Here is a 17,159-nt window from a genome sequence, read left to right as displayed (position 1 = left end):
ACCAATTTTGGTGGTAAGCATGCCAATTCTTGTTGAGAGCAAATAAAAATGGAGTTTTGTGAGTTAACGGATCCATGGTGTCGTTTCACCTTAATCTTGCCCTGGGAATCGGCAAACCTGAGTCATTGTCCTGAGAAATTGGGACGTGACACGGAGTCATCAGCAAATTTATTGATTGGAATGAGCTTGCCTCAAGCTCTCAAGGCTGAGCCTACATGTGTGCTTCAGGCAAGAGCAAAAAATTCTCAGCAGGTTGTTCAAGGTGCAGTTGCACACTAGAAGACAGCAGACAGGGGGAGATGAACAAATACCAATAGGTAATACAACATATTGCCTTTTATTAAAGTAGATGTTCTTATAAAACAGCTTTATAAAACCTCAAGAAAAGGCAAGCCTTATGAAGACATATATTCTACAATTTGTTCTGGGTATTGATAGCCAAATCACTACTGGTAAGGTAAAGGGTAAACTTACAAAGCACCAGTTTTGCCATAGCAACTGCCTCACACACAGCCCATGAGAATATTAGAATTTTTCCGCATCTCCCCTTAATCACTTGCTTTCGCTTGCTGCATTGTAAGACTATGCACAAGAACAGCTTTTGCAGACTAGCAGATATGCAGCCAATTTACCCCACAGTAGCTTTTTTCCTGCCCCTACCTGCAGGTCACATGCTCTATCATGCATGCTAAAAATACTGTATTGGCTCCAGAAATAACCCTAATACTAATGCTTCATTTTTGCCTATAGCCTCAGTACCTTTTTTCTACCCAATTCTATATCAGATACACAGGGATACAAACCAGCACATGGAGACCACATATGAATCAGATTATTTTCCAGTTCATCAGCTCTCCATGGGCCCTAATCTATTAGTTACCTTGCCTCTGAACCCTCACTCACATCCCAAAGACCTTTCACTCCACAGCTTAGGCTAACCACTATGAACACAACATGTTTTATTCATTATCTTTTGGATACTATCTTATTAGATCACAATTTTACGCACTTAAAAGAAAAAAGCATGCTTAGTCGCTTAGTCTGATGACTGCTAGGTTCTTGAGTTATTTTTCTTTTTTTCTTCAGATAGCAAAATAATTCATTTTGTAGACTCTATTTGGAAAACAGATTTAATTGGAACACTACTCAACATTTAGACCTCTGGTTCTGCAAACATGATGGATACAGGCCAAATTTTAAGGGATCTTAATTGCTGATCTATAATGGGCACTCTGACAAGCCAGCATAGGATCGCTACAGATTTTTATTTAAAAAAAAATTTAAACTATACTCAACACTTAAAATGGCTGTTTACTTCCTTGGATAATAAACACCAGATATGCAACTGGTTCTCTTTATCACTTACAATAATTATTTATGCAGTGATGATGGCTATCAGCCTCACCTACAGACCAGGACCTCATGGTGTTAGTGTCTGTACAAATATAGGTACAAAAGACAGGAGGAACAACACCCCTTCTCCCCTCCCCCAAACCCATATTTAAGGAAAAGAATTTACAGCTTCCTCTACCATGCAGTTTTTCCCTTTGAGTTTAAAATGCATGAAGCTTGAAATTCAACTGAGGTAGGAAAATACCAACTTTGCTTTTTTTAAGATACACAGGAGTAATGTTTTTTATTTCATCTTTTGCTTTATAACATTTGGAAGAGTTAGTGCTTCTGTTTTATGCTTCTGGTTTTGGTCTGGCAGGTTTCCCCTCCCCACCCCACCCCCCCTTTTTTTTTTTTTTTTTAAACTAAATCATAATCACCAATTCTTCCAAAGGTCTACTACAACACAGCACAGCTTGTTCTCATCTGGGTAAATGTGGCTTCAGTGTGTGCAAGCATGTCCGTGCCTGTGCGTGAACAGCAATGCATAACTGCAGCACTTACACTGGAAGAGTTACATGTGTTGTACCAACTGGAACAATTTCCATGGACTTTCCCCAGAATTTGTTTTTCCATCTTACATCTGAAACATGAAGAGGGGAAAAAAAAAAGACAGATTTAGTTATAGGCATGAATGAATCAATCTATTTCTGGGTTTTACTTTATTTTCAAGAAATGCAAAACAAAGTGCAACATAATTAAAGTGTTCAGAGAATGCTGTGGACCTTCAAACATTGTTTTGAGGGTGTTTTTTTTCCCATTACATTATTAGTTATTTAAATAGAAAAGTAACAGAGGTTTAAAAGTCCTCTCAAAAACCTTTTCAAGAGACGAATTTGAATAACCTATAGACAGAGTATATTTCTCTACAATTCAGTTGCTAGTGAATGGATACAGACATTTCCAAAATCAAAAGCAGAATTTCAAATACAAAAATATAGCAACTAAGAACATTCACAGTGAAGAAGCAAGAGAATATTTCAAAGGGCGCAAAATTGCAGAGGGCTTTAGTCCAGCTTCCTCTGTAAGTTTAACTGGCCTTTTAAAAATCTTGTCTGAATTACAGAAAGACGTGTCCAAGTCTCACATCATTTCTCCCCCAAAAAGATGAGAAATCTCAATGCAAGTTTAGCCAAATTTATTGAGCAAAAACACCTGGAAGAGAAAGAAACATAGAAAAGCATGGCAGAAAGAATATAGAGTTAAACTGGGCTAGATAATCAGGCAATAACTTTCATAGTAACTTCAGAGCTCCTTGCTGTATTAGAGAGTAGGAACTCCATTCCCTGCCCAATCTGAAAAAGAGGGAAAATTTCATCTCAAGTCTCAAAAAGATGCAAGTACTAACACAAGAAAAATCAAAACACTGTTTCCCACACAAGTGTTGGGGGAAGCTGTTATGCTGGCTGTGAGAGATGCTTAAATCATAGTTAGGAGATTACATATCTCCTGAGTGTTTATGTGCAAGTGGTAAGACTGAGTCACACCAAACTGCCTACCATTGCAAAGGTTGGAATGGGACATAAGGTACAATTCCTCATTGAAAAAATTATCCTTTTCTTATCACTTGAGAGAAGAACCTTTTGGCTTTGAAGTTTGATGCTAGGTCAGCATCTTCACTGACAGCAATTCTGTTGTGATTCTTATACTGCACAATAAGATGTCCAAAACTACCTTGAGTATGATAATTTAATAAGGCTAATTTAATACTAGCTTTTTCTCTTCTGCAGTGAGATGGAAGAGAAAGGTTAAAGGCACACCCTGCTGAGTTTAACAGTTAAAATGTATTATCAGACTGTGTTACTTTCTGTGTTCTCATAAATGGCAAAGCTGTCCCACGGAGATCAGTACATGGGAAACACCTTAGAAACCAGTGTGCAACTTGATCACGCAAAAATTTTAGGACAGCAAAGAAAAGCGAAGTGTTATTTCAAAGCTGTGCTCAGACTACTTCAGGCACAGATGCTGTAACAGCTGGAACTTTCTGTTCTGCATTTCCATTGTTCATCTGTCCACACTCCTTTGCAAAAGCAGAGTCAGCTTCATAAGTCAGGGAAAATGATTTCCAAAATAACTGTCCCTGTCAGAACCCAGTCTTCTAGCTCACTAGAGATGATCAAGAGATTTCTTGATGTTGAAATAGATGAGCTAAAGTCAGTGTCTGGTGGGATGACAGCACTACTCTGGCAATGTTGCTGAGGACTGTCTCCTTGTTGGCTGAGGAGATAATGTAGTAAGTGAAAAGACTTTTGCACACAAAAAGAATTTACCCCATTGACAAGCTACCTTTATGATTAATTTGAAGTTAATATAGCCCCATAACAAGAGGCCACAGTATTTACAAACTGCCTTTGCACTGGAAAAAAATAATTGTCTAGATCTCCCATAAGCTCAGCTAGCCACATTTAAAAACAAACCAAAACACCCAAACCCCTGCAGTACACTGGCTGAGTCTCCTGTGCTCATCAAGGCTAAATCTCAGACTTTATCTCAGTGATCAAATTTTCAGCTCTCACCTTTACAGACAACTTTGTTCTCTAAATGCAAGTGTTAAACTATTTGAGTGATAACCATTGTCAAGATCTGTTAAACAAATCCGTCTCATCGGTTTTTATTAAGACAGGCTGCTATCTAGTCTTATTTATACAGTTTTCAGTTACTGAATAAATTTTTGGTCCTCTGCTTTTTGGCTAAGAACAAAAGGACTCTTGTCCCTGTATTTGTTTACAAAGCAAAGAATTATATTGAATAATGAAATCCAGACTAATGAGCAAGTTCCAACTTCTGTTCAGTATGGCTCCATCTGTAATAACTATAATCAAGTCAGCAGAGTCAGTCATAACGGAATTAAACATTATAATATGGCTACATTGTGAATTGACAAACCTCTGGGTGAAGGATTTTAACTGACTTAAAAGGCATAGTTATGTTCTGTGTACACTTCAAAAATATCTAACCACACAGGTACAGTGACTGGCTGACATCATCAGCATTACATGGCAAACAAAGCTCCAACACACTTCTTTTGAAACACAAAGTTAGTAGTCATAGCACAAAATCTTACATACTATAATAATGCCAGCAGAGACAGACAAGGTAAATATATTTATCCTTTCTGTTATGTTCATTTTTGACAATTATTTTCAGTACAGGTTTAGAAGATCTGCCAAGGCTCAGGATCTAATTCATAGTTTTTCAAGCTGTCTTCTAGCTTGTTTGTTTTGTAAATAGCTTCAGATATGACTCTTCTTTAATAAAGACAGCCCCCCAAACCAAACCTGATTTTAAAGAAATGCAGATATTCGTACATGAAAAGAATAATCAATTAATGTTATTAAAAAAACCCCTTGAACATTTTTATAATGGCAGAACATCCAAGTAAGAAGCATGCAAGTAAGTCCAGGCTAACATTCCTTAAAGTCATTCTAATACAATTTAAGCAGGGAATGTCACCTTTTCCCAATTAACAGGTATTTCATGTTAGACATACAATGAAAATATTATGAACACTGTAAAAGTAAGTGATAGACTGAAGAGTTACCTTGCCAAAAAGCAAAATTCACAGATTCAGCATGGCATGCAGAAATAGGTGGATGGTGACTGACCTAATAGCAAGACATGAAAGGGGAAAAAAAAAAAAAAAAAAAAAAAAAAAGAGATGGATATATTAACAGTTGAACAGTCATTTTTGTTTGTTGGTTTGGTTTTTTTCCCTTCATTTTTCATTCATATATGGCATTCACGATTTGAACATTTACTTTCTTTTTGCCTTTGTGTCCTGAAGGGAGAGTCAGCGAGATTAATAAGGTACTGAGACCTAAGAAGCCTTGAAAGAAACGGGAAACACTTCTTTTAAAAGGCCTGTAAATTTTGTTCATCAAGTGAATATCTAACTATATATTTTGTACATTGTCTCTAAGGTGATAATTACATTTACCCTTAGGACCTCTTCATATACTAACAGAAGCCAGACTTCGAGCACACAGACAAAAATAAAAAAAAACCCCAAACGGCCAAATTCTTTTGTACAGTAAATACCCACACAACCCTGACTATAAAGGAAGAGATAGCAACTCTGAGGGGGCCACGAGTCGAGAAATCAAGGCATGAAATTGCATCTAGCAACACCTACTACTGCAGTAGTGACACCCCAGGTGTTTCTAGTGTGAAACTCTATAACCACGCACACTGCATTTTATCAGCTTTGTGTAATAGCACATACACGAATTAGGGCAAACACCAAAATAGCAATGCAAGGACTGTGAGTAAATAAACAAATACACAATGCAGACTATTAAAAGGAATAGTAAATAATGAAGTAACTGCACAAAGTGAAAGCAGCTACTCCTCCCTGGCTGTAAATTCTCCCTTCTGGGTGAACACAACTAACAGCTGACCAGGACCAAATCTTTGATGTGTACTATCTACTGTTCTTTTGATGGACAGCTTTATTTTCAAGTCAAATTGCTATTTCCCACTATGAATTTAATTTATTAACCACCTAGATGGTTCAAATGCAGTTTTTCTTTGTTACTTATTTTGCACTGCTGTTATCAAGCATTTTTTCTGCAGGCATCCAGTTATTTACTGAACATACTTGCTTTAAAAAAACAAAAGAGAAAAGTACTAATTACTCTCAGCAATGCCCTAGACCACCAAGAGCAACACTCTCTCTCACATACTGCACCCAGATTAACCCCAGATGTCACTATAATTCATGGGTTAAACTTAGCTATCACTAAAACTGTTATAATTCCAGAGTAAGGTCATGGTGCTAAGTGGAGTTATTCTAAACTCACTCTAGTAATAGAACAGAATCTCTGTTATTGTATACATTTTTCCTATCTATTCCATGGATTACATTCTGTCTGCACTAACAAGTTACCTAGAGCAAGCACCAAAATGCTTGCACAAGCAATAAAACAGCAGCTCCTGATGCGAAGAGAAATATTTAATGCTTGCAAGCTGCATGAAACTTCTCTCCTCCTATACTGCTCTCCTTTCCTAATATGCGTTCACCCCCACTCCACTATTACGATAACTTTACCACTCTAAACACTCACATCACTTATTGCATGTATTAGAACAACAGTTAACAGCCCAAGCCCCCTCCTGAATTAAAATCCCTCTTTAGAAAGAGTAGCCTTTGTACTGATTTATCCAATATTCAGGAGAAAATCTCTTCCTTTAATTCAATCTAACGCAAAGCTCAGTACCAACCTTTATTCACCACTTTGTTGCTCCAATTTGATGTTACACTGGTAAATGCAGTGCTTTATACACATCATCTTAGAACTGAAGTAACACAATGAAGAACCAGATACAGTACCTGAACTTTAAATTTGATTCTTGCTTTGACTGTTTTGCTTTCTTTTTCCCCTTATTTTTTACTCTTGCCTGTGACATTTCCCGAGACTAAGGAAAGATCACATAGCCCTCCTTTTTGTCAGTTCTAAGACATAATGTACAAAATGTTGTATCTTCAGAGGTGGTCAAAACCACTTTTTGTTTCCTAAAGGAAGCCTCTTAGAAGGCTTTCTCTGATCAAATTTCTAGGTTATACACCCTTGCCCATAGAACTTCTTGTATTTTTGGTTTTGTTATGTCTAGACAGAATGAGACAGCTTTCAATTATTCTTAAGTCTGCTAGGCACCAGATCATTTAAGTTTTACCTCTTTTTAACATGTCTCAAGCTTAGCAATTTTGCTAACTTGGCTGATTTAAATTTAATATTTTTCACCCATACTGAATAATTATTCTCATACTGGGGAATTATTTTCATAAACATGCAGACCTTGATGTGTTGTATATGTCCTTCACCTAATAAGCCGTGGTACCAGATTTCAAAGGCTTAGCCCACAAAGTATTTGGACAGGAAGCAGAAATATTCATGGTGCCATAGAAAATACTAGTGGTTGATTAACTCACACAAGGGATGTATTTGTCATAAAAGAAGACATTAAACAGATGAAGATACAGTATTTTTAATGATCACACACAAAAGAAAATGACAAGAATGTGAATGCTTGTTGCAGTCTTGATCAGATTTCAGCATGGGGAATTGCACTCTACTTAACCAAGTTACCTAGTTACTGGAGTAGGCAGCCTGCCAGCCTTGGCTTCTCGAGTGTCAGCTGTTGGTTGTCATCTTCCATCCCAGAGTTAGCAGACCTTCCTCAAAAAACAACTTCCTTCATTTATAATTCTGCAACACCCCTTGAGTTTTGCTGGGCTCAAGTTATGCAAAGTAATTTTGTATTTTGCTATTAATTCCAGAGGATTCCAGCCATGCATTTAGAATTAAGCAGTGCAAGAAGTAGCAAATCTAAAGGTTGCAACATACAATACCTGTTCCGCAAAGAACTGGAAACCCTTATCTTCACGAATACATTCATAGGTTTCTCCAAGCACAGGATTAAATGGCTTACTTCCAGCTCGGTAGTAACTGGATGCATAAGCAGAGACTGCAAATGCAGCTATATACACCTGGGAATAACGTATGTGGAATTTTGATTAATTAATTTACCACAGCCATGCACATTTTTTGCTATACATTCTGATTTAATAGAAGGGGGAGGGAAAAAAAAAAAGTTTTATCCTAACATCAGATTCTGTATTTTTCCCCTAATTTGCAGACTACAAACATGCATCCCTCCAGCAAGCTAAGCACAAGCTCACACATTAGAGGATTATTCAGTTTTCAGAGAGTCATACAATGGTCCAGGGATGGAATTATTATGGTCAAACACTGAAAACAGCATTTCGGAAAACTGTTTGAAACAGCTTAGCATTCTGCAACACAGTTCACAGCAGTAACCTTAAAAATCACTGTTAGATTTTGTATTATAACTGGCTTTTATACTTATGGTCTGTGATTCTATAGATCTACCAACCAGCCTTTTCCTAAACATGGCACAGCAAGCATTGGATGAGTTTTCACCAAGTCTGCTATTTCTAATGCAGTTTGAATTGAATTGCCTTTTATCTACTCTATGCTATATTACCTTCTCATGAAACTTCTTGGTTATGACTGAGACACAGGTAACCCTTCCAAATTTTTGCAGTGAGCTCAAGCACAATTCCCCCTAAACCTGAGGATTTAGAATTTGTGATTGTTCAATTCAGGTCTCTTTTGTACCAGTTTTCTCCCTTTTCGTTCCCTTTTCCTCACCTTGTGAAAGCGTAGATGCTTTGCTTTCACAACTTCAAAAACTGAATCCACTTTGGAATGGCGCTGTCATGAACTACTGTAACTACAACAACAGCTAGCATTAATTTTGCCTCAGGAATTTCTCAAAGGCAAAAAATACTCCATTCTGAGGTAATTTCCAGATGCTTGGGTGTGGGAAGGGTGGAAAAGGCTTATTTTCACTCCCATATGAACAACTACTGCACATTTCCTTTTCCTTTTGACATACATTCTCAAGAGAACAAAAAAAAGCTATGCACCAAAAAGCCCAGTTAATAGCCATACACTCTGTCCTGAGGACACTAAATTGTAACCCTTGCAGAGTGTCAGAATGGAGCAAGAGGCTTTTCAAACAGTATTTATAACACAACTATTTACACTCATTAATCACCTCATTTTAAGGTAAGATATATTGAGTTGAAAAGGCTTAATTAAGTTTAAGGGAAAATCTATAGCTTTCATTTAAGAGAATTTAGAGAGCTTTTAATCATTTATTTATGGGCTTACATGTTAAGTAGCTCTTGTGCATCTGGAAGCAGAACAACTGAAATACATTTTTCTTTTGTTCTTTTGCCAAATGCTGAATTCAGGGTTCTGCACTGGCAGAAGACGACACCATTATTGTACCCAACATACGTTCATATTGCCCAGTTTTGCGATCCTGAACATTTTGGATCAACTCCAAAACTTCACAAAACCAGTTAATAAAACAAATGGAGCTCATTTACTTTAATAAAGATATCACAGTAGTGTAGGGCTGGAAGATCCAGCATCCTCTATGCACAAATGCGATACCAGATTAGACACCCTTAAAAAAAAGATACATTGGAACTTTAATACTCAAGAGGGAAGTATATTAGTTCAACGACCCACCCCTTCCCCCCACCTTTTTGCTGTAAAGTTTTAATCTTACTCTGTAAGAGCTGCAGAACAGAACTAAACTACTTCTTTGTTTAACCTTGCAGGACAGCAAGGTACTTGAGGAGAGAGACCTCTTGACAAAGCAACAGAAATTATGCAGAAGAGTCAAAAACAGTGGGTATGTACAGACACATGTTTGGAGAGTCTGCCTCAGCTGGGAGGAAAAGCAAAATAGAACAGAACATCTTCATTTCTTTAGCAGATTGTTTTTATATTTATTCTAATTACATTGAATTGCTGCTAACTATTTGGAATAACGTATTTACCATCCGTTCAAATGGGTTAGGCGTATGCGCTGCTTTATCTAGTAGTTCACTGTACTCTAGCTCCTCGCAGAGACGCTGAAGGGTGTTAAGTGGCTCATTTAATTCAACAGGCATGGCCACTTTAGAGAGATCCTTTCCTATGTTATTTCTCAGGATATTCCATAGGCTAATGTTACTTGTATTAGGACATCGAGCTGGTAAACATGTTCTCCGTTTAGAATTGCATCCAGTTCCACTTTCAGAAATACAGTCTGAAAAGGAAGGAAATGGCAGAACAAGTCAATTCACCGTTTACTTAGTTTCATCCCCTTTGCAAACATAAATTAAAAAGCAACCACCTTTTTCTGTCAAAACTTCCTCCCACCCTCAAAATTCATTCAAGTATTTCAGTTGTGGTTTGAAGATAGCCTGTTATAAAAATGATAAAATTAAGAACAAGTTTTTAATTTCCATATGTTAACTGAGATAAATGCCAGGTACAAAAGATGCATTAAAAAAATGACCTTCCTTCCCCTTAAAGTCCGTAAAAAAGGCTCAGGCTTTCCACTGAATTTGAAAGAGTAAATATTGTAAGTATTTTATTTGTAACAGAGATGGATTCCTATCTGTTTAAGGGACATAAAACCTCCCTCCTTGACAGAGCTTCAATTAAGTTGACACTTCTCAGAAGGCAAGGCGTAACTTACAGATCCAAGCATAATAACAACTCCTACCTATCTTTTCTTAGGTTTTTTAATACTCCTACCAGGGAAATTTACTGCACCACAGATATACATGCAGGCTTTTCCACAGTGCTCCCCATAGTGCTTAGCATTTAAGAAATTTTAGTGATGTTAACTTTTAGATACACCCATATGTTGGTGGAGAAATGGCCTCTTTTAAAGGTGGAAAAGCTGAAGGAACTGTGGAGCTATAGGTTTACTGAAGATAAAAAAAAAGAGAAAAAAAGAAAAAAAAAAGAACTCATGTCAAGAGTCCTTGACATGAATATCTGAGGTCTGTGTTGCCATGTCAAAGCAATTGGAACAGAAGAAATAGTTCTAAGTGTGCCATGAAATGATTTGTGGCAGGATCAAAATAGAGCTACAAGCTTCTGCAACAGGCACTAGTCTGAAGTGATTACATTGCTTAGCTGTACATCAATCTCATTTCAGAGAGGAATACGGTTGCCACTACAAGAACATATTTTATCTTTATACATCCTTAGAAGCACCTAGGAAGCTCCGGCCCTAGAATCAGTTGCCATTTGGAAACATTCAGATATAGCCCCAGTCTGTCAGCCCCTGTCCTCACCTGGCTTTCCTCACTCAGCTTTGTCTTGGAGGAATTAAAACAGCACTGGGCAGCACATCTTTTCTGTGCTGCACATGCCCAAAGAATCACTGCTCTTAAATGCATGGTTTTAACCAGTATTTCCTCTGCTGGTCCACTGACATAAGCATGATATCAGCAGTGCTTCCAACAGTGACAAAGTACAGATAACCACAAGGGCTAACTTCTCCATCACTCCTATGTATGCTAGCCCATGCCTCAGATGGAGATTTTCAAGTGTAATCAGCAGTCTCAAAGTTTTGAGGAAGAAATTTCCATCTTTCCTGCCACTCACAAACTAGGAGTCCTAACATATCACACAACCGAGTTACTGTAACAAGGATGGGTGAATTCTTGGCAGTCCTTCTTTTTGCATAAAAATGGCATGGGCACTATGAATCAAAAAAATCTACCTGAAACAATTATACTGTTAAGAGTTAAGAGGTTGGCTCCTATACTTCCCTCTTGGAAGAATTTATTTAATATTGGAAGAGGCCAAAAAGAAGGATGTTCCCTTAGATACCTCAGGAATGAGGGGATATCTGGAAAGGAAAGAGGTAAATGCTAAAAATTTATCCTTGTTCAAAAGAGCTCTCTGAAATGGGATTTGGCTATGCCCTTTGACAGCTTGATTAAAAGCAGAATACTAATTGACTGAACTACATATTCTGGACCACCCATTAACTGGGGTAAGCTGGTGAAAAAACAGAGTAGAGAAATGACTAAGAAATTTAAATACCAAATTTTCTATTCAGAAAGTTTGAAGTTTGCCCACCCCCGATGAAGAGAAAAGCCCATGCAGTTTTGGTTTGCAAGACCTGTGACAAATGGCTAGCAACAATACTGAAGGAGATTAAGACATCTGACCTCCAGCTACACTCAATGACTTTTAAGGCCAGACTGGGCCATTATCATCATCTGGTCTGACCTTATACGTTATAGCGGCCAGAGGATTTTATCATAATCCCACAATTTATGGTTCAGTTAAAACCCTGTAGGAAAAAAGACATCCAGTTTGCTATTAATGGGAGTGGCAGGCTGCCCAAAGCACAGAAATAGCAGGTACCAGAAGCACGTGGAGGTGCTGCTGATATGGAAGAGCTTCACTGATAGTCTTTGTTACAAGAAGATAAACAGCCACACTATTACAGTTTTCTAAGGTACAGATCATGAGACAAATCAATCTGTATTCTTTCCTATCTTTCAAAAGAAATCTTCATTTTTAAACAGTTACAGAATACAACAGATCTCCAGGCATATCACACTACCCAAGTTCATAGGGATCCAGTGGTCCTTGGAGATGATCAGGAAACAGCTGCTAGTAAGAAACCACTGTTCAGCATTTTTGAAGATAAAAATATATTGATAGAATGGGAAGAACATCGTGGTTAGCTGAAAGGAGTTGAAGGCACAAAGCCAATTAGTTTGTTATGACCAATTCTTCTACCTCTTTTTTTGATTCTGTCTCTAATTAGCAAGACAGTTAAATAAGCATATGTACTAACAAGACTATCATGACTAAAACATGCAAAAAAGAAATCCTTATGGTTACACACCAGGCCTGCCAGTGTGTAATAATTCTTATGTTCCTTTAAACACTGAGTTCTGCTAAAAACAACAGAACTCTGAATGTGGTGTTTAAATTGCAGACTGAAAAAACCAGAGTGACAAGAAGAAAATTACTTTTTGAAAAAAAAGAAAGCAGCTAGGCCTTGCTACTTTGAAAAGTCATGTGGCCATGAAAGGAACTGAAAAGGAGTAGGAGTTGCACCAAAGCAGCCAAGAAAATAGGTGTTTCTTTGCTGATACAAACCCACCATCCTGCTTAATCAATGGTGCCCGGACCCTGTTAATCAGATTAGCCAGAATGTGCTGTTCAAAACCAATCTGAGGCTGTAAGAGAAAACACACAGGCTGTTTACATCTCAAAACCTGTAATATCAAATTATTGCTAGTAAGAGAAGAAAAAAATATCCCAAACAAAAAGAAAGGAAATTCTCAATACATGGTATAAAAAAATACTGAACTTACCTAAAGTTTGTCTTTCATTCTCCATGTCATTGCTTAGGTTATCTTCTGAGACATTATCACTGATATCACTTACATACGAGTCATCATCCGATACCTGAGCGTGGGGTGGGGAAATAAGCAAGATGCATCACTCATTAAAATAACACCATAAGCACATTAATATTGTTACTTTCTGCTGCAAGTATTGTTTTAATAGATTTCAACTGTTCACACTGTGTTACAGGAAGGTACTAAGAAGTCCCAAGAAGACACACTTGAGTTTGGGAGAGATCACCCTCATTGAAAATTCAACTATTCTTTTAGTGGAGACATGCTTCATCTTCTTGGCCTCCACAGCTAAGAAGGCTTTCCTCATATCAAAAGCCAAGGTTTTTATGGAGTGTGAGAGAATGAGGTATTAAGCCTCAATAAGCATGACAGCAGGTATGATGGACAGGTATGAATATATATTTCTATGATACAATTTCTTAAGCACCTGTATAACGACTCAAGGCAAAATTTACAACAAATGCAGTATCTGCATACTAGCTACCTAATTGCCATTTGCCTCAATGCGCATATAAGACTTCTCCATAATAATTGTTACATTTTACTGTTAAGGGACAATGACAACAAATAAATACAAACAGCATATTAATTTTAAAATATTTTGAATATTTTCATTTTCTGGCAGTCATCTGATGTGCAGTTAGCACTCAGAAAGACTGCATGTCAAGTAGCAGATAAGAAACTACATCGGAATGATGTCAGTCTTAATGTTCAGACCTCATTCTCTGAAGAGCTAGCAGACAGTAGGACTTCCTGTGCATCAAAAAATTCTGTGAGAGAGTCAGCTATAGACAGCCTGCTTTCATTGGAGACCTGGTGAACCAGACCTCTGCTTTCTTCTCTTGAATTTTCCTGTTTAAAAGAAATAAAAAGTTTTGAGAGAAGTACCACAAATAGCATTCATGCATGCAATTCCACAGTCACATAACTTAAAGGGCTGTAAAACACTGGGAGAAGATTGATTGCACATGCTCCTCTCCAATTTAATGAAAGGTAGTATGTGTTTTAGGGAGGGATTTAAAACCAAAGTAAAACAGACCAAGGAGAAGAAAAAAAAAAAAGCAAAAAAAAAAGCAATGCATATTTAGTAAATCAGTTGTGGCAGTGCATGTACGTTTTCTTAAAAAAAAAAAAGTAAAAATGCTTTGGTATTTGAGTGATTTAGCCAGATATATACAATTGTATCATCAAAAAGCCCCCAAAAGAACAAAAGTCCCATCTTTTTATTTTACATCCTAGATTCACATTCCCTTCTGATCTTCACAAATTAGTCTTTCCCTCCCAAGCCTTGCTTAATGCAAAGCTTACGGTGCAGTGGCATACAAAATTCAGAGGGACAAAGTTGCTTTCTATATAATAGCAATGCTTTCCTAGCTCACTTTCTTCACTAGATAATTTTCTATGCTGTGCTTTGGAAAGCTTTCCTTCATACCCACACCTGAGATAGCTCTGTGTTAACCCAGACCAACATATTATCAAACTCGTGTAAGTGACATCGCTTTTGCTGCCACAGGCACATTTGACTGCTACAGAGATCTCTGTAACTCCTCCCACAGAAGCTCTACAGATCGTTGGCGTAACAGAGTTCCAAAAGGTGGCCTAGCAAAGGTGAGGTGACCAGTTGACCAGTGAGACTTGGTTCATTCTGTGGATGCAGTAGAAAAGTTGGAGAACATTGTGCACTACTGTTTTCCCTGATAACTCCACCAACTTTAAGGAAAAGGGCTAGCTGGCCCAGAGGAGTGTGTTAGCTGCTCTCAAGCTTTTCTGCATGAGATGCTTTATTAATTTGTAACCATGGCTGTCCTATCATAATTTTGCAGGTATTGTAGTGTTTTACTTTCAGAACAACATAATGAACAATCCAACAAGTCTATAATCAAATTGACAAGTCTTTCACAGCTTTTCTGCTGGTAGATTTTACTATAGTATGGAATGTTATTCAGTATGTGCTGATAATGGTGACATGGTAACAAACAAAACTCTTATCATACAAAAGATTATTTTTTTTTAAATACTTCCGATACAGCAGCAAGAAAAGAGGAAACCTCAACATTGTCTCTTCTGTGGGAAGGCAGTTAGTTATACTAGCCTACCAGTTAAAAAAAAAATTTAAAAAACCCAAAAGTCTTACACATGTGAGCATTGCTACTGGGATTGTTTCCAATACTATTTTGAATCTGAGGAGGAAACACTCATAAAAGAACAGCAAATTTTTATATCTATCACATGAGAGCTTCAGGTTGTCTTCTTTCATGTTCCCACTTTGGCATGATAAAGGACAACATAAACTGCCCAATAAACAAACTAAACTTTTACCTTATGCAAAGGCTTGAGGTACTAGTTTATACTGCTTCAATTTTCACAAGTCTATCATAGCACCTGATGTATCATTTAAAGCCAAGTTTTGTGCAGTGGCCCTGTCTTCCTCACAGCAGCACTACTGTATCGTAGTTCTCAGAAAAATCTAAAATGAAACTTCTCCAGTATAAGCGATTTTATCCTTAAGTTCCATCCCAAACCATGCTAGAGGGAATTTGTGAATGAAACCTCCAAAGGACCTTTTGAAAGCTATTTTTGTCATGTGTGTGTGTATAGTGCATAGAACAAGTTTCAGAAATAATCCATTGTCATTGCAAGGACCTCCACTAAGTAAAGAACTTACTCCTTAAATTAAAAAACAATGCATTAATGCTTGTCTGCCTAGCTGTTTAAGTGCTGTTCAAATTCTCATGGGATTAAAAGCAAAAGGCATTAGAATGATCAACTACCAATCAAACGAACAGCTAAATATGACCAAAACACAGCTCTACTGAAACAGAACAAAACCAGAAGTGACCAGATGGAATGACTAAACTGTCTTTAAAAATAAAAGGAAGTAATAAGTTATATAAAACCCCCAGCACTATATCCACTCAAGTTCTAATGAAAGATTTATACTACAAGCACAACAGAAGTTTCTGTATGAGTTAACATTTAGGAAAATCCATCAGAAAGAATACAGTTTTTGCTTCCCTCACTAGCACCATTAACACCTAAATCCTATGACCTATAAACACATCATATTCACATGCATTCTGCAGCAAGCCAAAAAACTATCTGAACATCAGTATGTCTCAAACTTGCTAACTGGATATGTAGAAGACTCCCTGGCTTCACGCAAAAAAACCTAAATGGCTTAAAGGGATTTTGTACATCTCATTTCTTTGATCCTTTCATGGAAATGTCTGATAGTTGTTTCTAAGCCTTACACGAGCCACACTGGTAGCCAGCATTCTGGGCTAACAATATTTAGACAGGCAACAGAAAGAACTACAGAATTTGAAAGTTAACAAGGGAATAAGGGGAAGAGAAATAGTAGAATGAGGATAACAAGGCAGAAGCTCTGTTCATGCCGAATGGAAAGCAGGGCAGGAGGCGAGGGAGAACACCAGGAACCAGTAGCAAAAAGCAATGGAACTGTGCTCAGGAAAACTGCTCACAAGGAAAGCCTTTGAAATCAAATATTACACAATGCATCATCAGAAATGACTCATAACCATGAAAGCAGACTCATTTTACTAACACAATACACCATAGGGAAGACATGAAGAACAGGACAAGATGCAGCTACGCAGCACTGTCTAGATGTAGGGGCTTGAGGAACAGACATCACTGAAGGAGGAAATCCATACCCACCTTCACCAAATCTGGACTTGATTTTGCATTAGATGCTGAATCAAGGATCATAGATTCGGCATGTATTCTGCGTAACCGGTCTTTAAGATCTGTGTTTTGTGCTATTGCCTGGAATATTTAACAAAAATATTGGGGACATAAAGTTCTCTCAACTAACTTGAACATGGCTTTATTATGTAAAAAGGGGCAAAGATTATTTAAAAGTGCAGTATAAAACACTATCACCACATGATTTTTTACTGGTTCAGCAAATCATTTATTATAAATGCTTCAAACCTTGCTCCTTATCTCACAAATTAAAACTATTTTTGTTCAGTGTGAT

At 37.4% G+C, this 17,159-nt stretch overlaps 1 protein-coding gene across 7 annotated transcripts in view; it reads right to left on the bottom strand.

Annotated features, from left to right (window-relative positions):
• OSBPL3 (oxysterol binding protein like 3) overlaps positions 1 to 17,159 on the bottom strand; it is a 91,459-nt gene that overhangs the window by 6,204 nt on the left and 68,096 nt on the right. For 5 of the 7 annotated variants that reach the window (XM_049798113.1, XM_049798118.1, XM_049798114.1 and 2 more), the window contains exons 13-19: positions 16,838 to 16,945; positions 13,877 to 14,011; positions 13,112 to 13,205; positions 9,770 to 10,020; positions 7,742 to 7,879; positions 4,934 to 4,997; positions 1,897 to 1,975 (exon numbers count right to left, since the gene is read on the bottom strand). In XM_049798113.1, the coding sequence (XP_049654070.1) occupies positions 1,897 to 1,975; positions 4,934 to 4,997; positions 7,742 to 7,879; positions 9,770 to 10,020; positions 13,112 to 13,205; positions 13,877 to 14,011; positions 16,838 to 16,945 (869 nt within the window). The remainder of the gene's footprint in view (positions 1 to 1,896; positions 1,976 to 4,933; positions 4,998 to 7,741; positions 7,880 to 9,769; positions 10,021 to 13,111; positions 13,206 to 13,876; positions 14,012 to 16,837; positions 16,946 to 17,159) is intronic. The other 2 variants (XM_049798119.1, XM_049798120.1) reach the window with 1 other exon arrangement.

Source organism: Accipiter gentilis, chromosome 4 (genome assembly GCF_929443795.1).
Source record: "Accipiter gentilis chromosome 4, bAccGen1.1, whole genome shotgun sequence".
NCBI classification, from domain to species: domain Eukaryota; kingdom Metazoa; phylum Chordata; class Aves; order Accipitriformes; family Accipitridae; genus Astur; species Astur gentilis.
Note: the sequence above shows the minus strand (reverse complement) of the source record. Positions and strands in the feature narration are given on the sequence as shown.